Genomic DNA, 25986 nt, shown 5'->3' with positions numbered 1-25986 from the left:
TGCATGAGTCTAGGAGTTTGGTCAAAAGGACAAGGGCTAAAGGTCTGGATTTGTGTCGTGCTCAGCCTATGAGGATTCCACCATCCGAAGGGGTGCTTGCTTAAGCCCCGAACCCGAGGATTTTACGTGATTGAGTTGCTTAGGTTGATACTGATTGGAGATACTGTCCTCCCTGGACCTGCCCAGAAAGACTGTAAAGAGGAGCTGAGAATTCCTGCTTAAACTGAGAGTTCTCTGGGAGGCACGTTAGATTTTGTTGGACTGGTTTACACCTATGAGAAGTTACCCAAGTCTGAGATCTTTCACCTTGAACCTATACAGCTCTCAGCACACTGCTCCTGGGATCCCAGTATATTGAATAAAGGATTCAGAAAAGCTTCAGAGGACTGGAAAAAGAATGCTCCGAGGCCGATCTCTATCTGTGACATCCCTGAGTGGGCTTCCTCGGTGGGAAGTTGAAGAACTTCCTGTGGAAGATTTACTGCTTTTTGAAGTCGCTTGGGAAGTAACCAATAAAGGTTTGTACTGCCCTGGAAGGTGGCTATTTGCCAGATTGGTGAAGAATGTAGATTAAGATATCACAGGTGACTTTAGTGAGAATGAATTGACAGGGAGGAGGAATGTAAACTTACTGAATGTCAATTTTGGTTAGGTTTAACCTTGTCTGTTTCAACAGGTGGCTATAACTTAGATGTGGCTGTGTGTTGGAGGGAGAGAACGTTGAAAATACTACTCGTTGCCAGGGAATGTGCATTTAAACTGAAATTTGAAATACAGGTTATGACAAAACAGGAATAGAGAGCTAATATTTCATTTTTCGGTTTATGATTTCTCTCAACAAAGAAGCATAACCATGTACTTTATTTTAAGGAGAACCATATGCGATTGGAACCAATGACAAACTTTAATGTCATATACTGTAAAAGGTTATATGACATACTTAGTAATATTGCTAATAATTCACAAATAGCTTGGAATTACAGTTTTAACTTAGCAGCTGCTCAGAAGGCATTACGTCAAGGTCCTATAAGAAGAATGAGAGTATTTCAAACTTAGAAGAATTATATTTGGCATCTGTTCTAATTTTCACCTTATGCTAAGTGTTCAGAGTTCTCACATGTACATAGTCATAAAATTCATAAAATCTCTTTTTTAATAAAATTCACAAAATCTTGAAATCCCAAAAGTGAAAATCAATCCTGCTTATGTACAAATGCAGGAAGGAATGTGAGAGAACAAAGCAGTCTTCTACTCTGTAGTTTAGTGAGATGGAAACAAAGAGAGCAGAAACCTTATTACAGAAAAGTGTTTTATGAAGAGCTGTATCTAATGTACTTTTTCCTATGGTGTTTAAATATGTCCACAGTTCCAGGGAACAGAGTCATCTTTGTTATTCATAGATCCCAGAGTAAGACTTGAAAGAAGGTTTTTCTCTACAGAGTAGGCAGGAACTCAAGGATGTAGCTCGTCAGTGGAAAAATTGGGGGGGTTCTTTAGCACCAAGAATCAGTTCAGAGGACCTCTGTGTGTGTTCCAGCACCTAAACAGAGTTCTTCTCCTTCCTTCTTTCTTCCTTTTCTCTCCATTTAGCAAACATTAATGGAGCATTGTTTGTCGGTGCTAGGAATACACTGGTGAGCACTATTATCCCATGGAATTTACATCCAGGTCCTGTGTGGGCTGATCTCAGGGCCTAGAACAGTGACTGGTGCACAGAAAATGCTCAATGGATTTTTTTTCTTTGGAATGAAGGAATGAATACATTTTGCTTTCAGCCCTCACTGCCTTTGAAACCTATTTTCTTTCATTTCCCCTACAAGGGAAAGGAAATTTTTTGTGTGTGGAGAAGGGAACAACAAAATTTTACCCAGCTAACAACATCTCCAACATGTCTTTAATACTTATTACAGTCATATCTTTTAGAAAGTTTTATATAAATGGACAATTATTGTGTTCATCCCTGACAATACATTGACACTATACATAGCTTTTTTTTTTTTAATTTACTTTGAACTTTTACTTCTCTGCAGTTCATGGCAGTGATAGGAGGCATCTTAGAATCCAACTCCTCTATTTCAAAAATGGAATGGATGACTAAGGCATTAAATGATCAAGCAAATGGAATGGTTGGGACTAGCATTTAGGTCTTCTTCAAGGTCACTTCTCTTTTTTACTACCCACAAGAATTAAAAATTAATATCATTGCCTAAGGAAATGCCCTATAGATGAAAGAATATAGGACTTGCGATCAAAGGCCATAAATTTCTAAGACTTTGAAAAAACATTCTTTAAACTGTCTGAATATCAAGTTTCTTCATGAATGAAATAAATGTACTATGATCCAGACATCTTATGATGTTTTGTGGCAAACAAGGAAATCTATTCATATCCAAGGAAACAAAAGATTTCTGACAGGGAAAAAAAATCCCATTCTGCTAGAATTCTGTCAGTATAAAATAGACATGTGTATAATATAAAAATGAGAGTCACAGTTAAATTACTGGATATTAATTCTCAGACTTCAGAATAACACTTTATACTTGTTCATATTACCCTTGGCATTTATTGCTTTTATTCATTTATCCATTTATTATTGCTATTTATTTATTATTCAATAAAAATTCATCAGGTGTTTATTAGGTGTCAGGCACTGGGAAATGAAGAAGATAGAGCTTTACAACACAGAATTGATTCCCAGTCTTCCAGAATTTACAAACTTGCAGGGACATTGAACACGCAATTATAGTCAAATGTGATGACAATAAGAATAAGAGAAGGAGGGGGTCTAAGATATACACTGAGAACCCACAAGAGACTCTTAACCATAGGAAACAAACTGAGGGCTGCTGGAGAGGAGGAGAGTGCAGGGATGGGGTAACTGGGTGATGGGCATTGAGGAGGGCATGTGATGGCATGAGCACTGGGTGTTGTATGGAACTGATGAATCACTAAATTCTACCTCTGAAACTAGTAATACACTGTATGTTGATTAATCGAATTAAAAAAAGAAAAAGACTACACATTGGGGGCTGGGGAGGGGAGGTTTCTACCTAAATCGGTGTTAGGGAAAAACACCTCTGTAGGGAAGAGACAGTTGAGCTGACACCTGGAGGAGGAAAAGCCACTGGGTAAGGATGAGGGAACAGGGCTATATGTCAATATGCAGAGGTGATAGAGTGTACTCTTCAAAGATCTGAGGGAAGCTCAGAAAAAGGAAAGGAGTGGAGGGGTGGCTGCGGATGGGAAGGACCAGCAGGGGGTAGTTTGTGAAGTTTATGATTAATGATGGGAAGTTCTAAGTAGTGGGAAGTGCTAAGTGGTCTGATGTGTTTTTGAAAAACACTATTACTAGTTGCATGAGCGGATAGCAGGAAAGAAAGAGACAAGTTAGAGACTGCTGCTTGGCCTACGATGAAGAGTTTTACACATATGTCAGAAAAAAAAGTTCACTCTTTCCTTTGTTTGTGCCTCATTGCAATGATTTCTTCTCCACAGACCTGCCCAAATCAAAGTAGACTAAGGACCAATTATTATGTTGAGGATATCTGAGATTATTAAAAAGACCTTAATGAATATTGACACAAATAATGATTTCTAATTTAATACATGTGAACAACTCTGAAATGTAGTTGCTGAATGAATGCTCTTTTTAAAAATTTACTAAAAATAGGGGTGCCTGGGCGGCTCAGTCAGTTAAGCATCCAACTCTTGATTTCAGCTCAGGTCATGATCTCAGGGTGGTGAGATCTAGCCCTGAGTCAGGCTGAGCACTGGGCCTGGAATCAGCTTGGGGTTCTCTCTCTCCTTCTCCCTTTGCCCCTTCCCTCACCATGTATGCGCTCATGTGCTCTCTCTCTCTCTTTCTCAAAAATAAAAATAAAAATAAAAATAAAAACAGTTCATTTTCACCCAAAGCCCGCAAGTAATATAATACATATAATACTTCTACTTTCTCCCTCCTCAAACCAGACACCATAGGTCTGGGTCACATGGTGTGAACAGCATATGGAAAAACATGAAGACTGCAGTCAGAATGGTGTGGTAGAAACTGATTATAATTGTGAGTCTGCTCTTTGAGGCAGAGGTTCTGAAGGTGGGACTTTGAGAAAAGTGGGCTTCGAGGAGTTTGTAAACCTTTAAAATTGTATCCGAAAATGGTATGTGTAAGTCCTCTTTTGGGGAGAAGGACTGAATGCCTTCATTAGATTTCCAAAACCCTCCATGACGGATGTGAGAACCTGCTTGCTAGCTACCTAAGCCCTGGGTTCCTTTTCGTTAACCGGAAGCGCCAAGAGCCAAAATGAAAACCCATTTCCCATAAGTATTGTTTCCCAAATGGCTTTTCTCTAGGGCAGAATAGAAAGGATTCCACCTTTCCCAAGACCTAAGATAACTGGTTTTTCTGCGACACTGCTCATTTTCTTCCTCTGTCCCGCCCACCCACCGCTTTTAAAAATCCATCACTATATTGCTCCAGACGGTTCTTTACAGTTTGGCTGTCTACAGCCTGTGGACTCTAGAGTCAGACTTCCTGGACTGGAATCCCAACTCCATCATTACCTGTGTGATGTTGGATGGGTCTCATAGCCTCTCTCTGCCTCAGTTTGCCCATTTAAAATAAAGGTAATAATAGCACGTATCTATAATGGTGTTGTGAAAACTAAAACAAATACCAACTGTAAATCACTTAGAACAGGAACTCGCATTTAGTAAATGCTCTGGTGGTGTTAACTTATTATTATTTCTTCATGAAATGTATTCATCAAAGGAGGAAGTTGGGTCATTCATTTTTATACTGCCTTTCACTTTGAGCAATTCCATGATTCTGTTTTCAAATACAAAACCAGAAAGGGGGGGGAGTTATAGATCAGGATTACAGTAAGTAGGGGTGATGTCCCTTTGCCTGGCGTGGATTCATGGTGGCCGTGTCAGTGGCATCCCGAGCCTCACCACAAGAAACACAATCCATGCAAACACTATGCTCCGCACATCCACAGCTTCAAGAGGAGCCCTGTGTCCTCACTTCCTTTTCACCCAGATGACCCTGTCTGAGCCCCTCCTGTCGAGAACATTTGCATTTACCATTGTGGTACAGTCAGGGTGGAGTTAGCTATTGGCTTGCTATAAGCTGTCATCTCCCACTGCCCAAGACTGCTGATGCTTTATTTTGAAGCCACAGACCCAGCAAAGCTCTGGACACATCAACATTTGTTGACCATGGTCGTCTTTCCTATCAGGTTTGATGCCTCAGAGAAGGATGTCTAAGTGTGGAATGACTACTCTTGTTCTGCAGCTGTCTTGAGATGGGAAGGCCAGATTAATAGCTCTGTATACTGAAGTCATATAACTTCCCAATTCTGTAACTTTAATTTTTTTAATTTTTTATTTTTTTAAGATTTTATTTATTTATTTGACAGACAGAGATCACAAGCAGGCAGAGAGGCAGGCAGAGAGAGAGGAAGGGAAGCAGGCTCCCCGCTGAGCAGAGAGCCTGATGCGGGGCTCAATCCCAGGACCCTGCGATCATGACCTGAGCCGAAGGCAGAGGATTTAACCCACTGAGCCACCCCAATTCTGTAACTTTTAAACATTTTTAAAAGTAATGAAGATTGTCCCAGTTTATATATAAAATACAGTTGATCCTTGAACAACACAATTTTGAGTGCAAGGGTCCACTTACATGCAGATTTTTTCAATAAATACAGTACTGTAAATGTATTTTCTCTACACTAGGATATTTTTGAACAATATTTTCTTTTCCTAGCTTGTTTTATTGTAAGAGGAGAGTGTAAAATACATATAGCATACAAATATAGGTTAATTGTTTAGGTTATCAGTAAGGTTTCAGGTCAACAGGCTATTAGTTGTTTTTGTGGATTCAAAAGTTATATTTCGATTTTTGATTGCATGGGAGATTGGCACCCCAACCATCCCTTGTTCAAGGGTCAAATGTATATCCTTATTATATATAATATATAGAGAGTATAATAATATACAATATATGTGTGTGTGTATACACACACACACACACACACATATACACACTTTGGCTGCTGTCCACATTCCATACTACTTTGGAGTCCCAATTTTAGCAATATCAGCAGTGTTTCTATATGAAAACTTGGGGTTTTAGCTATCTCCATGGCATATGCCATAGGACCTCATCTTTTCTTTCTTATGAAAGGCCTGATACTTTGCCCTCACACAAAAGATAGCTCCCATGTTGTTTCAGGAAAATATAGATCAATAAAATACAAAGTACATGTTTGAAAGTGAAGGGTAAGTCAATTCAATGTAATTCAATGACCTACACCAGTAAAATAATAAATCATTAAAAAATATGTGTTGGGGAACCTCTGGAATATAGTCCAAATTTGAAAATAGGAATGACTCTATTTCTTTGCCATCACACTCACCTATAAATAGCATGCCAGGAGAGGAGTTTTGGGTAAATGTGGTATCTAGACAAAGTAAAGGCTGAGGGAAATACAAATATGGGGAGACAGGAAAAATTACAATGGACCTTGAGCATATGAAATAGTGGTAAGATGACCGCCCCATGGAAAGACTATATATGAAGTAGTCTAGGGGGGAATGATTCATTTACCATTAGGTCTCAACCAATATAGGATTGACTTTTTTTTTTTTAATTTTATGTTTTTATCCTGATACACTGAAAGAGCATAGCCATAGTATTTATGGACCCTCTAAGGTTACTTGGTGACTATTTCTATCAAGGTTGAAGGCCTCAAATGGGAAAAAGAAACAGCAAATCAACTAACAGTGTTTAATTTTGCGTCTCAATTCCCACACCTAATCATTTTTTTTTTTTTTTGCGTAAAGAATTTCTCTTCTCCTTTCGGTCCTTTATCAAATAAAAATGTGTTTGCATTTGCCCTAGTGTATTTGAATTTGAAACACATAGTCTAACAAACAAGGATGTCCTAAGATCTCTGGGCAAGATACATAGTTGCAAATAAAAGAGTTTTAAAAATAGAAATGTGAATAAAGCAAAAATAAATGCATGCCATCAGAACCTAATAACATAGCCCCTTTATAAGAAGAATGTGAAGAAAATAAGTCTACAGAAGAAATTATTTGAAAATTTTGTGTTTTTATGGATCATGAGTGTGAATAAAGCTTGTATGTATATAAATACATTGCTAAGATGTGGCTCAAATACTTTAAAGAAAAAAATTCTTAGTTGTTTTTGCAAATTTTTTCTCTAAATTTGTTTTCTTAACAAATGGTTTTGACAGTTCATGACATTTTCTGGAATTTGGAGAACTATTTAGGCATACTTGATTCTGGCTTCAATTTATGTAGCCTCAGATTTATTGCTGATTGGGTAATTGAATCATTTCTGTTCTGGTCTTTTCTGGAAGCCTCTACGTGCAGGGTTTACAGATCATCTTCATGTGTCCCATGCTATTTTCGTCATCTGCCATCTGAGTTGTGATTGAAAGTTCTTATTGTTCTTTGTTCAAGTGACAGTTTTAAATTTCTTTACATTTTCTGTAGCATGAAGTCTTTTCTTAGACATGGAGTTCTTAAAGACAAGAAGTTTATGTAGGCTCATGTGAAAACTGTTTGCATGAAATAATTACAAGTTGGGAATTCTATTAGCGCTACCCTTTTATGAGTTAATGAATCCTATTGGTATTTATATAACAGTACCAACATTTGCGTTTTGTGTCTCGTCTTAAAAGGCAGTTCACCAAAAAAGTATATTTTGAGTGGTTCAGGCTTAAAGAAAAATTTGCAGATGGCAAATTCTACCTTTTGGCCATAGATTATGACTATTGGTAAGATTTATCATTTATGTACCCCTGGGGCAAATAATACATTATATGTTAATTAAAAAAAGATTTATCATTTAAAGTCTAAATTATAGAAACAATTTAAGAGATACAATTGCTATCGAACCCTATATCCTGATGAATTGAAATAACTTACAAAAACTGGAGTAAAAATAGAAACCTTTTAAAAAAAATATACAAGTAATAAAATCACTTTAGGAAGTAGAGCTGAAGATTGGTGCCAGGATTTGTGTTGGCTCTGGGATTTCACAGAGCTTTTTTTTTTTTTTTTAAAGATTTTATTTATTTATTTGACACACAGAGATCACAAGTAGGCAGAGAGGCAGGCAGAGACGGAGACAGAAGGAAGCAGGCTCCCTGCTGAGCAGAGAGCCTGATGCAGGGCTCGATACCAGGACCCTGAGATCACGACCCGAGCTGAAGGCAGAGGCTTAACCCACTGAGCCACCCAGGCGCCCTCACACAGCTTTCTTGAGTTTTTTCCTCACCTATAGCTCATGGACAGAGTACTACTCAAGAAATTGATTCAGACTGCTTCATATTCTCATACTAGTTGATCACTTAGAGCCAGCACAAGATACCCTGCCTGAGTTTACCGAAGGTCTTCTGCTGGGTCCTCCCTATTCCTCCTGCCTAGTTGCTGTATCTCAAACCTTCTCTTTTGAATGCCTATTATCCTCCCCTTGTCCACTGTGCTCTCAACTTAGGGCCTTGGCTCTAACTCATGTCTTTGCCTAAAAAGTTCTTCTCCATAACTGCTTGCCTTATTTCTTCACCCTTTTAAGTACTTACTTGAATACTACATTGCACTGAGTCTTAGTCTTTGACACTGCTGCTACAACCTCCCTTTTGCCTCCAAGCTAAGTAATATTTTATCTCTGCTGAACAAATGAGCTAATTGAGCCTTAGACTGGTTAATTTAATGAGTTCAATTTAGTTGTTCCCAATTTTTCACCATTATAATGCTTCCATAAATAACCCAATACACATATCTTTTGACACTCTTCTTATTTCCAAGAGCAATATTCTAGATGTAGACATGCTGGATCCCAGGGTGCACATAATTTTTTTTTTCAGCGTAACAGTATTCATTGTTTTTGCACCACTCCCAGTGCTCCATGCAATCTGTGCCCTCTCCAATACCCACCACCTGGTTCCCCCAACCTCCCACCCCCCCACCCCTTCAAAACCCTCAGATTGTTTTTCAGAGTCCATAGTCTCTCATGGTTCACCTCCCCTTCCAATTTCCCTCAACTCCCTTCTCCTTTCTAACTCCCCTTGTCCTCCATGCTATTTGTTATGCTCCACAAATAAGTGAAACCATATGATAATTGACTCTCTCTGCTTGACTTATTTCACTCAGCATAATCTCTTCCAGGCCCGTCCATGTTGCTACAAAAGTTGGGTATTCATCCTTTCTGATGGAGGCATAATACTCCATAGTGTATATGGACCACATCTTCCTTATCCATTCGTCCGTTGAAGGGCATCTTGGTTCTTTCCACAGTTTGGCGACCGTGGCCATTGCTGCTATAAACAGTGGGGTACAGATGGCCCTTCTTTTCACTACATCTGTATCTTTGGGGTAAATACCCAGTAGAGGGTGCACATAATTTTTGACTCTGTGTTTTAATAGTCATGGCAGCAATGCCAAAAGGGAAATGAGACACCACATGAAAATATGTGTATGAGGGTGCCTCAGTAGCTCAGTCGTTAAACATCTGCCTTTGGCTCAGGTCATGATTCCAGGGTCTTGGGATCAAGTCCCACATTGGGCTCCATGTTCAGCCAGGAGCCTGCTTCTCCCTCTCCTCCCTGCTTTCTCTCTCGATATCTCTTCCTCTCAAATAAATAAATAAAATCTTTAAAAGAAAATGTGAATGTGAATCATTGGGCTTGACATGAGGGTTGGGCCAAGCATTCCCCCCTCAAAATCTATCATTTCTTTTCTCTTGTCAAAAGGTACCTTGTTGGATACCTTCCAAGGTAAATGGCTCTTTAGCTTGAAAGTTTTATTCATAATTTCAGTAGTGGCTGTTACTTGGACATACACTAGCCCCCTCTGGAGCAGTGTAGGAGAAGGAGTAAAAGGTAATTACAGATGCTGAGGGTGTGTGTCCTGACAATGGCTGTTGGAACCCACTTTGAAACTTCAGTGCAAATAGAGCTTTAGGTCAAGTTCTGCTTTCTTCTGATCATCTCTTCAGATTTCCTGAAAATCCTTGTGGTTTCTCGGCTGCTGCCAACCTGCTGTTCTATGAAATGCATGAACTGAACCAAATAGTAACTACTTGTTAGTGTCCTTTAAAAAATTTCTTTTAGAAAGTTAAGGAAACCCTTGTACTTGATAAATCCTAAATGCTAACTTAAAAATGAGAACTTGTTTCCATGCCTTCATCACTTACAATGAAATACTAACCTGAATGATAAGCTGAATCTTTTCTTTTTCACAGTTGGTGGCATCTATACTGTGATTCAGACGAAGGCCAAAACCACAGCAGATGAATGGGGAGACAATTATTTTCTGATTGGACCATATTTCGAGCATAATATGAAGACTCAGGTAGAACAGTGTGAACCTATAAATGATGCTGTTAGAAAAGCAGTGGACACAATGAATAAACATGGCTGCCAGGTAAGGGACACTGACTGAAACCTCACTCTGCAGGACTAGTAGACTGTTATAGGAGAACAGACCACCATTCACATGAACTCACAAGAGAAGACTACCTACCTAGGGAAAAGGAGCAGGTTTGTGAGAAAGAGGATGAATTTGACTGGAAATAGGTTACATTTGAGGCACATTATAAAAATTGTCAGGAAATGTCTAATAGAATAATGGGTTTGGAGCTCAGCAGAAGGTAGAGGATATACGTGTTTTGGGGAAAGTCATTTGTGTTTAAATTGTAGTTGACATTATTGGCATTGATAACAGTATTCAGTGGAAGATTATAGACAAAGAGCAAATGTTTTGAGCCAAACCTTTGGGAATGTCAACATGTTAGAACATCTACGTTAAAAAAAGAAGAAAGAAAGAAAAAAAAAGAACTCAGAGATTGCACAAGTACAAACACAGCTGGTGATATAGAATCAAGGGTGGTGTGCAAATCCTAATCCTCAGAACCTGTGAATATGTTAGCTTATGTAACAAAAGGATTTTGTAGATTTGGATCATGAGGTGGGGAGATTCTCCTCGGTTATCTAGGTGGGCTCGATGTAATCACAGGGGTCTTTATAAAAGAGAGGCAGTAGAGTTAGAATCAGAAAGAAGATGTGCCAATGGAAGTAGAGGTTGGCCTGATGAGCTTTGAAGAGAGACGAAGAGGTCACAAGCCAAGAAATGCCTGTAACCTCTAGAAGCTGGAAAAGACCAGGAAACAGATTCCCCTAGGGCCTACAGATGGACTGCAACTCTGCCAACATGTTGACTTTAACCCCAAAGACCTATTTCAGATTACAGACTCCTAAACCTGAAAGATCATAAATTTGTGTTGTTTTAAACCACTAGGTTTGTGTCTTAATCTGTTGCTGTCACAATAGCAATAGGTCAAAACAAGGGAGGAGAGAGTTTCAAGTATGAAGGAGGGATTAAGTCAATGAAAGGTTTAACCAATCTCAGTTAGGGTTAGCAATATTCAGGTCATTCATGGTAATCTTGCTAAATACAGCCTTGAGAGAGAAGAAAGTTAAATCAGATTTTAGTGGATTGGGGAATGAGTGAATGGTGAGGAAAAGGTACAGAAGTTGTGGCAATAAGATTTTTCTATGAAGAAAAAGGATCATTAAGTATGATTATATGACTGACTGAATTAATGGTTGAATTGATGAACAGTTGCCTTTGAAATGGATAGGAAAGGAAGCAAAGCCAGAAAGGAGGCAATGATGTAGGAAAAAATGGAGGGTTCCAAAAACTAGAGGTCTTGATGACAGAAAAAGGAATATATAAGCTGGGAGAAACAGAGTGAAAGAAGTGGAGGTATAGATGTTGTAGTCAAGTAACAGAATGCTCAGGCTGAATATTTCAGAGAAGGAATAGTCTCGGTTTTGACAAGGTTAACAGTGTAGCCATGAGCTTGTGTAGCTGGAATGTCATGGACATGAAGTTCTTTGAAGTCAATAAAGTCAGAAAACTATGAGGTTAACTATGTAGGATAAAAAATTGGATTTTGAAGTTGCCCAGAGAAAGGTGGAAAAGTAGCCAGATGATTAATGGGACAAGGAAAAGTAGTGTATTTGGATAACATAAATTTCAAAGATGTCTTTATACACAAATAAGTTTCAGTGTGATTTTTAAAGATCTAAACTTTCGGGGTGTCTGGGTGGCTCAGTCATTGAGTGTCTGCCTTTGGCTCAGGTCATGATCTCAGGGTCCTGGGATCGAGCCCCACATCAGGCTCCTTGCTTTGTGGGAGGCCTGCTTCTCCTTCTCCCACTCCCCGTGCTTGTATTCTTTCTCTTGCTGTCTCTCTCTGTGTCAAATAAATAAATAAAAATCTTTTTTAAAAAATCCAAACTTTCTTTATACTCACCCCAGGAATATAGTTTCTGGGGGTGAAAACATGAGAAGCCTTCACTGAGATGTCCATGTGAGTAGCAGTGTCTACAAGGTCTATGCAAAGCCTGAGAAGCAGAAGATTTAACTGAAGGGAACTTGAGGTCCCAGAAGGTACCAGGGAAACCTATCATAGTGAGTGTAGCATAGAGAACCTAAGAAAGTAAGAGAGGGATGCATGTTGTACTACTGGGATGAAAGAGTGAGACTTTGGAGGGGGCTTGTATTTGAAGCTCTCATGAAAGAAGACAGAGATGAAAAGCATAATGGTCTGAATGGTCTCAAAGTTCTAAACGGATTTCTGATGTAAGGATATTTCCGTGTCATAGCCAAGAAGTCACTGGAAGTCAAAAGAAGCTGGCTTACATTCTCCAGTGTCAATACTTCTCTATGATTTCAGCTCACTGTATCATATGTCGTACATTAGGCAGTTAGTAACTATTCATTGAATGAATGCATAAATCAATGAATGTCCTAAAGAGAAAACAACTGAAAAGGAAAACTCAGTCTGGAAAGGGAAGAGTACATGATGCTTATTAATTACAATGGAAGCAACCGACAGATAATGGGGTCTTTCAGAGTTGTCCAAGGCTAGATGGGAGAGATATCACCATATATTTCTGAGTCTTGTGGAAGAGAATAATGACCAAAAATGGGCTTTCAAATTCCCCAAATTCAGCCTTGGGTAGAGTCACCGGGTCAATATCTAAACAATGTGGACACATTCAGTTTATAGGAGAGGCCCAGATACCAATGAGAAGCTCTTATCTTTTGGCAACTTCCAAGAAGGGTTTGAAGTGACTACGGAGTTGCATACCATGTAATTGGAGAATCAACCTAAGTAAAAGTCAAGACAAAAGGATGAGTAAATTACTATAGAAAAATAGAAGCCAAAAGGAAAGTTAAAACTTGGATATACAAGTGATTATGTAATTACAATTGGGAAAAATGATATAGCTAATACATTAGAACTTGTACAAGAAAAAACAGGAATAAAAGAATTCAATTTGAAGAATGTAACAGAATTAGACTTTGAGCTGTTAGATTAAAGAGATAAAGTAACTTGGGCAATATATTTAGTTAAGACACCTGGCAGCACCCATGTTGGGAAATACTTTGTGTCACTTTTTTTTTTTTTCTGATAGGAGAAATGAGAGAAATCTTATACATTTGTTTATAGAAATGAATTTTTCTAGCGTGAAATATAGTCCTGTTACATAAAGTAAAATAAGTGACACTTTAGACATTACATCCAATACAAATCAAAGATACAGAGCAGTTCATCTTACAGCTCTATCATAAAAACATGGATGATATTAAATCCTAAAACCATGAGCTCTAGATCACAGGAGAGGAATAAGAAAAAGAAGGACAAAGATTGGGGCACCTGGGTGGCTCAGTAGACTGAAGGTTCGCCTTCAGCTCAGGTCATGATCCTGGGGTCCTGGGATCAAGTCCTGCGTCGGGCTTCCTGCTCAGCTAGGAGCCTGCTTCGCCTGTTCCCTTTACCCCTTCCCCCCACCCCCTTGTGCTGCTTCTCTCACTCTCTCATGCTCTGTCTCTCAAATAAATAAATAAAAATCTTTTTAAAAAGGACAGAGGTTACAAAATCTAGATACTTCATTTTTAAATGACCGAATTTACTGAAGGATAAGAACTTGGAGGTTTAGGTGACTAGATGCAAGCTCATTCCACGTTCAGGCTCAAATATCAGATGTTTTGTGTTACCACTACAGTTTCCTATATAGCTTGCATAGTTCGCTGTTGAATTCTAAATAAAGTTTATATGCTGTAAGCACATATACCGTTTTTCCCCTTGCGTTGCCTGGTATTACTGCAAAGCTCTGTGTTCTTTACGCGGCAGGTGCACTTTGGAAGGTGGCTGATAGAAGGAAGTCCTTACGTGGTGCTCTTTGACATAGGCTATTCAGCCTGGAACCTGGACAGGTGGAAGGGTGACCTCTGGGAAGCCTGCAGTGTCGGCATCCCTTACCATGACCGAGAAGCCAACGATATGCTAATATTCGGATCTTTAACCGCCTGGTTCTTAAAAGAGGTATACTTTATTGTATAGTCATACAACAGATGAGGAACGTAATTGTGCTCTGTGCTCAGCAATGACCCATGGTTTTTAGGTTATGCTAAAGGAGATGATGCCTTTGTGATTTTCCTAATACATTTCAAAAGAATCTGAGAAAATGTTCAGTCTTCCTCTAAATCCTAGCTCTTGGAACAGGTTAATATCATGCTTATTAATATATACCTCATGTCAGATTTAAATAGAATGATGTATATAAAACAACCAATTATATTCCCTGATACATAGATGGTAATATATATACAAGCAAAAACCTGCATATATCATGCACTAAAGACCTGAATTCTAGACTTATGGGAGTAGAAAATAGCTTGAAATATTTGGTTTTGTTTATGCATGAGTACTTGGGCAATCATAGTGGCTTTTAGGTATTTTCATCATTTTCTAAGGGCTGAAGTGATTTCAGCAGTTGCTAAGGATCTGTAGAAGTGAAATATCCTCCCCCAAAAAACCAACTTTCCCAAACCCCAAAAGACCCCAAGAGCATTAGATATCTATCCTTGTGAAATGAACCAAGCCCGCACTCTCATCAGTTCTCAAAGGAGGATTTCTTTGCATTCCTTGCATTACCTCAAAATGATTGTACTTAACTTAAACATCAGACGGTGAAGGAAGAGCATTTCTAGCAAAGTGAGGGTGTAGTCTGAGGACAAATCACAAAAGTGTTGGCAGCGCATCCCCTTGACCAGCCTTTCTTACAGGTGCAGTCTTATTCCAGCAGCCACGAAAGGCTGCTTTGAAATGAAGGGGAAGGTAGAGGGGCAGTCCCATTGCTTTGTGTTGGAGACAGAATTAGGAGAGCAGAGTGAGGGTGCTGAAGAGATCTGGCCTAATGACAATAAGCAGTCTTCTTGTAGCATCAGTTGGTGGAACCAAGTCTTCCTATGCAAACTGCCTCCTTGATCCAGGGACCTCGGGGCTGAGGCCAGCCTGTGTGTGTGTGTGTGTGTGTGTGTGTGTGTGTGTGTGTCTCCAAACTCTCTCTCCTTTCTGTTAAAGGGAACTAGAGAGGAGAGAAGCAAGAAAGTGAACGCCCCAGTGTTCTCTAAATTAAAACTGTTACAGAAACAGACATTTTCTTTGATTCAAAGGGCAAATAAAGACATTAACAGCCCAAGGCTCCTGAGCAAGCCCTGTTTCTGTAATTACCTCTTTGCTGCTACTGGTCTGTGCACTTGTTAATTACTATGAAAAACTTTTTGAAGAACAAGTACTTTAAGTTACAAAGGTTCTAGACTAAGTCAGTGGTTCTCAAAGAGTATTTCCATGGACCACCAGCAGTAGCATCACCTGCAAACTTGTAAGACATGCAAACTCTTGCCCCCAGCCCAGAATTAGATTACCTGGTAATGGGACCCGGAAGTCTCTACTTGACCAGCGTTCCAGGTGAACTGATGTCCTCCAAGTGTGAGAACTGCCTTCTTGGGTGAACTCTTGATTTCCCAGTTCTCTGCTCAGACTCCCTGAATGCATGTGTTATTGCATGATCAATTCTATTCCCACACTGAGGGAACAAGCTGTCGTAAGGGGAGTGGAATGTAAATACTAAACTGACCCCCTGCCTGGGTTTAGAACTAGACCCAGATTAGACCTGCGTCCTCAGCGTGTGACTAAATTAGGATTTGCTTCCAAGCAAGTTATTCACCTCTTTCTTCCCAGTTCCGTATTCTTAAAATAATGTTAGTTAAAGTGGTTTTGACTTCAATTACAGAAGATCCAAATAAGACTGACTTAAAACAGGAAGGTATGTATTATTTATTTCAAAAGAAGCTTGTAAGTGGGTAGTCCCCCTTGATCAGCTGCTCAGTGATATCTTCAAGGGTGTTATTGCTATTATTCATTTGTCCATTCGATGAATATTTATGGAGTACCTACTGTGCATTTGTTCTATGAGGCCCCTCTGTAGCTACAAAAGTAAGTCTGATTCCTTCCTGAAAGAGAGGATTATGCCATACAAGTATATGGGCTTTATGAGCATGCTGTAAATCCAATAAAATAATTCTGCTTTCTAAATCTGCATACTTCATGCTTACCTCTCTTTAGATTTTGCTAAAATTTACAGGCACAAATGATAACTTTCCTTCACCTGTGGGCCATGATCAAGATCAAGCTTTACCAACAACTTTTCTAAATGCTTCTTTTCTGATGTAGGTGACAGATCATGCAGATGGCAAGCATGTCATTGCCCAGTTCCATGAATGGCAGGCAGGAACTGGACTGGTCCTTTCTCGAGCTCGGAAACTTCCCATTGCTACAATATTTACCACTCACGCCACACTGCTTGGGAGGTATCTCTGTGCAGCAAACATTGATTTCTACAACCATCTTGATAAGGTAAAATGTTCTCCCTCTCCCCCAACCTCCACCACCTTTCTTTTCTGATCCTTGACGCTGAAGGATGAGAGTATTGATCCTTTCATTTCATCTGCCAGCCAGATGGCAGAAATGCCCTTTTAACTAATCAATATTCATGACAAAGCCTCCCCTGAAGTGACAGAGAGTTGTTGTGGTTTAACTTTGTCAGAGTGCAGTAGAGCATAGCGGTAACAGACCGGATGTGTGTCTACTTTGCATCAACCGATCCCAAATCCCAAAATCCAAAGAGGTATGGTGGGTGGAAGGGGGTTGCACTCCTGTGTATCCTAAAGCTGAGGAAACACCATGTGGAGCTGGGTTCACACGCCGCCCTGAGTGGCAGCTACACACCAAGACTTCCGGACATACAACTTGCCCTGTGGGGCTCCCTCTCTCTTTCAAGTGAAAACATGGTCAGATTTCTCCTATAACTTTGAGGTGTAGGTAGAGTCAGTGTAGGGGTCGAATAAGACAGCTATTTAAAACAGGGATGTGGGTCCTTGGTGACCAAAGAGTCTGGTTTCCTTATCTTAGAAGACTGCTGAACTCTATGACCAAAGTCATTCAGTTTTGACTTTTTCATGTATTTGCTGACAGTTAAATCAGATTAATAAAAATATATCTTTTATATAATATCAGTAACACCAACAAAGCATTTGAGTACCAGAAAGTCAGGGTTTTACAGATTTGGTCTATACTGACAATCAAATCAACTTAGCATTTGAGGGTTCCATTTACTATCAGAAAAATGAGGAAGTTGGAAAGTTGATTTCCAAAGAATTTCCCAGTTTAAAAAAAGTGCTAGGATTCTAGAAACAGAAAATATGCATGTGTGACTGTGTGTGTGTGTTTGTAAAACATGAACACTTAGATAATAATAGTGGAAAGAGTCCTACTATCCCGAAGACCCTTTGAGTGAAAGAAAGTTCTTTCTAACAAACTTCAACATTTGCAAAGCAGTGTGTGGTCCTAAAGAGAGCTTTCCTGTAAAAAGGTCAGCCTAACCTAAATGTCAAATTGTAAACATAAGATGTACATTTAAAATAAAGTCACCAAGGAATTCAGAAATCAGATCAAGGAAATTTCCTAATGGTCTATGGTAATGGTAAACTAATAAGGCCAAACCAATGATCTGTGATAGGCTCATCAACTTTGTTTCCCAGAAAAGAGCAGACTTTGATTTTTTGTGAAAGAGAAAATATTGGAGAGGCACATCAAATATTTCACTTCAGAATACCTAAGACCATTGTATGGTAACAATGAATAAAAACAACTAATAAAATTCATCAATATTATTGGCTGTTTTTAAATAACAAATGATCGGGGTGCCTGGGTGGCTCAGTGGGTTAAGCCTCTGCCTTCGGCTCAGGTCATGATCTCAGGGTCCTGGGATCGAGCCCTGCATCAGGCTCTCTGCTCTGTGGGGAGTCTGCTTCTCCCTCTCTCTCTGCCTGCCTCTCTGCCTGCTTGTGATCTCTCTGTCAAATAAATAAATAAAATCTTTAAAATAAATAAATAAATAAATAAATAAATAACAAATTATTATAGTGTCTAGTTACATATTACAATTTTATCCTTTGGCTCAAAGGTCAGTATTTACAATGTACTATCTTCAAATATTTATACCTTACTATCTTCACAATGTATCTCCCCAACTTAAAGCTCTTCTCTGGTTGAAATATATGAGCTTATCAGCCCTAGTCCACCTTGCTAGTAAAATATCCTACCCAGCGGGGAGACTAGTAGATCAAATGTAGTTAGGAACTAGATTTTGAGTGAAACTCATAATCATTTTTCACAGAAAAAGCCCCCATGATCATTTTCTACAGCATACCCCCCCCACCCCATGATCACAGCAGGTTTAGAATCTGGATGTTATATAATGACAATGAGTTATATGCATGAAATGCTTTTAAAAGTTCAACAGAAGAGATGAGTCATAATTTAGTCTTTGATGCAAGACCCAGAATCAGCTGCAGTATGCTTGGGCTCAGGCAAATAAACCTGGGGGAAGAATAGGAACAAGAACGAGTTCTTGGGTACCCAACTTTTAAAAACAGAAAGAGTAGAAAGAGTAGTATTTACCCAAATACTAATTGTCAACTGAAAATGTGTTTTCTGAATATCCAATTCACAGGACTTTGATGTTGGTTTAAGTTCTTAGTTAAATTTGTTAACTAAAATAGAATTTCAAGCATTTTCAACCAGCATATGAATCTTCTGAGACTCTCCAAGAAGATACTTTTTAAAAATTTTTATTTATTTATTTATTTGGGTGGGAGAGAGAGCATGTGAGCAGGGGGAAGGGCAGGGGGAAGCCAGGTCTCTGCTGAGTGAGAAGCCTAATGAAGAGCTCATAGCAGGGCTCCACGTGGGGCTTCACACAGGGCTTGGTTCCACAACACCGAGATCCTGACCTGGGCCAAAACCAACAGTTGGACCCTTGACTGACCGAGCCACCCAGGCACCCCTCCAAGAAGATATTTGCAAATTCATTCTATGAGTCCAGACATTGACTGATTTTCCCCCTCAGCTATCATGGCTACATAACTATAGCTTTAAAAAAAAAAAAAAAAAAAAAGGCCATTGACTTTCTTATGCTTTGGCCTCTCTTTCCTTGATGGCATCAGGCTTTCCTGGGTGGAAATGTAAGGGATGAAAAAACTGTGAAAGAACCCACAGACAGTTGCTTGATGGGTTTAACTCTTTCATCTGACTAAGTTTTGAGCTCATCACCTTTGGCCATAGAGTAATCCTCCTCTGTCAATGGATTGTGCTTTATTGATTAATATATACTTTGCCTCATTTTTTGTTCTTTTGTACACATTTTCCTGAATTCAATAAAAAGTAATGAGATACATGAAAATATAGGAAAGTAAGATTCTTTGTCAAAATAACCAGGACCAGATATGTCCTAAATGTTGGAATTACTGGGCAGAGATTTTATAGTGTTTTTTTTTTTTTTTTTTTAAGATTTTAGTTATTTGTTTGGAGGAGAGAAAGAGAGCACATGAATGGTGTGGGGAGGAGAGGGAGAAGCAGACTCCCCACTGAGCCAGGACCCTGGGATCTTGACATGAGCCAAAGGCATCCCCCACACAGAGATTTTAACAGACTATCATGTACATGTGGGAAAGTGGACAATATGTATAAATACCAGGGTTGCTGTAAACCACAGGTTTGGCCATGTATATAGCAGGCCTGGGAGGTAAGGGGCCCCACAGGACCAGGAAAAGGCATATGCCTGTCTTTCTGGGGACCTTTCTTGGGTTCTCCAGGCCTCTGCTGTCCTCCCCTTATATATCTGCATTCTTGGTTTTCTCATTTAGAAACCCTAGCTTCTTATCCCTAGATGTCCATATGTTAAATGCCATCCCACATATGAAATCTTATTCCTCTCCACAATAACAACAACAGCAATAGTAGTAATGATAGCTAAAGTTACGGGGCCAGGTGCTTTTCTAACTATTTGACGTGTGTTATCTCTTTTCATCTTCATAAAAGCTCCGTAACATAGGAAAAATTTCATACTTTTTCCAGAGCTAGTGTTCCTAAGCATAGGCTGTCTGTATCATATGTTTAAACAAACCCTTTCAGTGCTTTCCCTTGTACACAAGATAAAGGTTAACTTTCTAGCTTGTCTGTCATCTTATCATGTCTCCTACATCCTATACCCAATGCTGTAGTCCCATCAGGTATAATTTCCTGCACATGCTATGTGACTTAATATACATGTTCCTTAGGGCAGCTAATTTTTTAATCCAAATAAACTTTCCCCAAATTAAACTTTCATGTCCCAGTCCAAATGCCATTTTATTCATCCAGTCAGTTTGGAGGTACAAAGATTAATAAGTCCTGGTCCTTGCCCTTGAAAATCTTACACTCCAGAGGTGATGCTGACAATGCAAACACTTGCATAGCATGAGAGAAGTTTCTCTATTCTCCCCAGAGAGAATCAGCCCAACTCTGACCCTACACCTTCCTCAGGCACTTACTCATTTCTGCCTAACTTTAACCTGTATTCTCACTAATTTATAAGCTCTTTGAAGGCCACAGAAACAATAAATTACTCAACAAGTGTTGATAGGATGAGAGATGTGGTTGAATAAAAGACACCAGCCAAATAGAGCTTTTCGGAATACATCAGCTGATTAAAGGATGCCGTATAGAGCCATTCTTCAAACATTTTCAGAGAAATATTACAAATATTACAGTCAAGAAAGAATGCTCTAGGACTTTCTTCGTTGCAATCTTTAGAATCACCTAGTGAGTCTTTTTCAGTACTTTCTTCTATATAGCTCAGTAATTGTTGGGCCTGACTTGCTGGTCGAGCTGGAGTCTAAGCAGTATAAAAGCAGGAGAGTGCACAGGCTTGAAGTCAGACTGATTGGGATCATTTCAGGGCTCTGCTAAGACAGTTAATGAGAATGTGATCTTGTGCAGGTGTCCTAACCTCTGCAAGCTTCAATTTTCCCTCCATGAATAGAGGACAAAAAACAAACCTCAGTGGTTAATGAGGGTTAAATACGATACTTGCTTAGAAAAGAGCCCAATGCATAGTGTTGAGCTTCTAATACTCTTCTTTATGAAAAGCACCTGCTAATATAATGCCAAAAACTTTATATGTTTTTCTCTCTCAAACACTGTTAGTTTCATCTGCAGCTATGTGAGACATAACAACGTTCAGCAACTGAGCAAAATGGCAAAAGCTCACAACTGCTTTCAACTATTTAATTAATTGTTTGGTGCTTGGTATGTTGGTTTTTAAAGGTTTTTTTTTTAAAGTTAAGATGCTCAGAATAAAGGATGATTGCATAATCTAACATACCATCCAATTAAAGTAACTGTACATCCCCTTGAAATGATACAGTTGTGAGAGTTATACAACCCTAGAAAAGCATTTGTATCTTCTCTTTGTTGGATATCTTTTCAGTGAATTAGGGGTGATAATGATTATCCTTATTTTCAGTGTTGAGGCTAATGTCAGTTTTGTTTCTTTGTGTATGGGGGAAATATGATAAAGACCACGGTGAAAGGAATTAGTTCAATATTTATAATATGTAAGGTAAGTAAATATAATTAAAATACCAAACAATTATGAATTCTAGTAATAATAGCGAAGTAGAAATCTTTACTTAGGGGATTAAATAGCAGTTTAGAAGCAGAAATGAAGTGAACAGTAGTTATTTTTTAAAGATCTTGTTTATCTGCCAGAGAGAGTGGAAGAGAGAGAGTAGGAGTACAAGAAAGGGAGCAGCAGGCAAAGGGAGAAGCAGATTCCCTGTTGAGCAGGGAGCACGATGTGGGACTCGATCCCAAAACCCTGGGATCATGACCTAAGCTAAAAGCAGGTGCTTGACCGACTGAGCCACCCAGGTGTCCCTGAACAATACTTTTTAAAGCATGAGTGGCTGTGCATTTTAGTAATAGGTTTAATAAAAAGTTATCATTACTTTATTGTAAATAAAAGTCCTAAAGTTAAAAATAAAAGTCCTAAAATTAAAAAATAAAAGTCCTAAGACTTTACATAGCCTTGAGAAAAAACAATATATGATTTTGTTTTGCTTATATAGAAGGATCAGTACAGTTGATCCTTGAACAACATGGGTTTGAACTGTGTGGGTCCACTTTTACCTGGATTTTTTTAAAATAAATATTGTACAGTCCAGTAAATGTTTTCTCTTCCTTATGATTTTCTTACTAGCATTTTCATTTTTCTAGTTTGCTTTATTATAAAAATACAGTATATAATATATGTAACATATAAAATATGTGTCAATCAACTGTTTTTGTCATTGGTAAGCCTTCTGTCAACAGTAGACTATTAGTAGTTAAGTGTTGGGGGAGTCAAAAGTTAAATGCAGATTTCTGACTACACAGAAGTTTAGTGCCCCTAACCCTGTGTTGGTCAAGGGTCAATTGTATGAGAAAATGTGTATCAAATGTATATGTGCTTTTGCTTTTTCTTTTCTTCTTTCTTTGTTTTCTTTCTTTCTTTCACAGTTTAACATAGACAAAGAGGCTGGGGAAAGGCAGATTTACCACCGTTATTGCATGGAGCGGGCCTCTGTCCATTGTGCTCATGTGTTCACCACGGTATCGGAAATAACAGCAATAGAAGCTGAACATATGCTGAAGAGGAAGCCTGGTAATTATCTCTGAGTTTGTCACCTGCCTATCAGTCCTAAATGACATTAGAGTCTAAAAGTCTTGTTTGAAACAAACAAACAAAAAGCATAAAATAATAGAGGAAAAATTGCATTCACTATTACTACCCAAATCTTTACACGTTTTAATTGTCAATGTCAGCAGTTGTGTAGTAACACCAATTCTAAGCTATATCCAGAACACAGTAGTATTCAGTCTGTGCTTGTTGAATAAATGGGCCATCCTAGAAATGGGCCTATGCCCTACGGTTGTCACAAGTGACCTGGTGTGTGTAAGCAAGGTAACTTTTCTATTTGAAGGAAATGAAAGTTCAGAAAATATTAGAAATTTCTATGAGACTCTCCCAGTCCTACATCTTATGACATTGCTTCATTGGTCCTGTTTAGTACCAACTTATTGTTTTACCCCTCCCAAGACCTTGAAAGCTTTTCTGGGAACTATCCCCAGACCCATCTAGAGGTTGCAATGCCAAGAGGCCTGTTCATAAAACATGACCCTGTCACCTGGCCAAAGCTGATTGGTGCAGAGGTAGATACGCAGCATAAACCAGCCAATAAGAATGTTCCCACAGGAGGGAGTTCAAGCAGATGAGTCCGCAGGGAGGCACTCTTGAAGGATAGGTGTGTCAGCTTTGCAGCTGTTGGCAGTGTTCATTTTTCTTTTATGTTGTGTGGGATGCAAAGAAGGCTAAACTAGGGTCACCTGGGTGGCTCAGTCAGTTAAGTTCCCTACTCTTTTTTTTTTTTTTTTTTTTAAAGCTCCCTACTCTTAATTTCATCTCAAGTCATGATCTCAGTGTTGTGAAATCTCCCAGTGGGTGGGTTGGCGGGGTGGTCCCTGCTCAGCGGGAAGTCTGCTTGAAATTCTTTCTCCCTCTCTTCCCCTGCCACTACCCCGCACGCACGTGTGCACACACACACATGCACGTGCGCGTGCACACACACACACACACACACACACACTCTTTCTCTCTCAAATAAATAAATAAAATCTTTTTAAAATTGAAAACGAAAAGAAGGCTAAACTACAATGAAATACAATGAAAAACAAAGACAGAGAGGGCTCTAGATTCTCCACAGTGGTTTAAACTAATGGTTTAAACTAATTCCGGAAGCCTAGGTAAACCTTTGCCATGAGGCACTCGAGCATCCCATGAACAAATTCCTCATCATTGTAGGTAAGAAATTGTTAGTATCTAGTTACCCAGTGTTAACACTGGGTCTATTATTTGTTACCAAACAGTTCTAATGAATATATCTTCTTTCTTTAATCCTTGTGATCTTGTCTCTATTTGTCTTTCTTCCAGATACTAGTTGGATGTCTGGAGGAGGTATTTCAAGGTGCTAGATATATATTTTTTTTAAAGAAGAATCCAAAAAATTTGAATAATGACAGCATATAGGTTCTATGTTCTCCTTTTGTCTTTCCAAGTACTCCCTAGGGTTCACTTGGATTCTCACTGTCATGCCCCTTACAGAAGTTAACTCCATCAATATGCTATTTCTTTCTTGCATCCTTCTTGTTTCTTGTCTACAGTATCTTTTCTGTGCTTACAAAATGCTTTGGTTTTTTTTTCCTATTCTAAAATAAAACTTTCTCTTGAGGCTGCTCTTTTATCGAAAGTCCACACAATCTTATCCTTCCTCCTGCTGCCAAATACAACTTCGTTTGTGAAACACTGGAAAAGTTCCAGAGGAATTAAAGTCATAATAAAGTGATATTAATATACATTCTTGGCTTCTATATCTTTTTTGACAAGACAGCTGATTGTCACAGTGGATAAAAGTGTAGACCTCAGAGCCAGACTGCCTTAGTTTTATTTTAATTTATTTTAAAGATTTATTTATTTATTTTAGAGAGAGAGTACATGGGGTGTGGGGAGCAGTAGAAGGAGAGAAAGACTCTCAAGTCAACTCTGAGCTGAGCATGGAATCCGACACAGTGCTCGATCTCATGACCTTGAGTTCTAGACCTGAGGGAAATTAAGAGTCCAAAGTTTAGCCAACTGAGCCACCCAGGTGCCTCCAGGCTGCGGTGGTTTTGAATCCTACCTCTGTGACTTGTAATTACTTGATCTTGGGCAAATAACTTAACCTCTCTCTAGGTTAGATTCTTCTCCTATAAAACGTGGATAGCAAAATAAGTTACTTTATATGATTTTATAAAAACGAAGCTAATATTTGTCAAATACACTAGAGTCTAGAACAAAGCACTATATAATGTTATGGAAAGGGAAATACATTGTAAGAGGGGATTGTCTACTGTCCTATAGGAATTATTCACATGAGGGTTTTCACTAGAAACTTTGGCAACCTAAAATTGACTCTGCTGTGGAGTATAGAATTTGCCCAGTTACTTAGTAAAAAATCAGAAGAATTGGCAGTTTGCGATTGCTATGACCAGGAAGCCTGGGTTGATTTTCTGGAACCATTTCAAAAGATAGCTTGTTAACTCTAAAATATCCTTCTAAATGATGGCACACTTATAATTCTAGCTCAAATCTCCATTGCAAAAATGCCCATTGCCATGTGTTAAATTTTTTTTTTGACATAGCTTCTTTTTTTGAATTTCATTTGTTTTTGCAGCAACCTGTGTATTCAAGTCACTAGGTAGTTCCCATCTTGTACCCTGAGTCTCTATCTTTCTTGTCACAGGCTGATTATTCTGGAAAACCAAAAATGTCTTCCTGCTTGAGTAAAATCTTCTGGGAATTAGAAATAAAGGACTGCCTTTCCAATTTTCCAGATAGAACATTTCCCACACACTTGGCCAAACAAGATGCTAGGAGGTAGTTTCATGCACACCGTGGCCAGAGACACAACATGTGGAGGCAGACTGCATGGATTCTACTCCTACTGGTATTTGTGTTCTCTGACAGATTCCTTAACAGCTCTGGGCCTGTTTGGGTGTCTGAAAATGCAGATAAGAACACCTACCCTGTTGCTTCTTGTAAGGATTAGATGAGTTATATTTTAAAGCATTTTGAGCATTTA

The 25986-nt window shown here is 38.9% G+C and overlaps 1 protein-coding gene across 1 annotated transcript in view; it reads left to right on the top strand.

The window, feature by feature from the left end:
• The first annotated feature begins 397 nt into the window (after positions 1 to 397).
• Positions 398 to 25986, top strand: part of LOC111161347 (glycogen synthase 2) — a 49790-nt gene continuing 24201 nt past the window's right edge. Inside the window, exons 1-5 of the mRNA XM_022524938.1 lie at positions 398 to 518; positions 10274 to 10455; positions 14237 to 14428; positions 16622 to 16804; positions 22829 to 22973. Coding sequence (XP_022380646.1) covers positions 398 to 518; positions 10274 to 10455; positions 14237 to 14428; positions 16622 to 16804; positions 22829 to 22973 — 823 coding nt within the window. The remainder of the gene's footprint in view (positions 519 to 10273; positions 10456 to 14236; positions 14429 to 16621; positions 16805 to 22828; positions 22974 to 25986) is intronic.

Source organism: Enhydra lutris, unplaced genomic scaffold, assembly GCF_002288905.1.
Source record: "Enhydra lutris kenyoni isolate GAN:26980312 unplaced genomic scaffold, ASM228890v2 scaffoldscaffold84, whole genome shotgun sequence".
Taxonomy (NCBI): Eukaryota; Metazoa; Chordata; class Mammalia; order Carnivora; family Mustelidae; genus Enhydra; species Enhydra lutris.
This window is presented reverse-complemented; position numbering and strand designations above follow the sequence as displayed.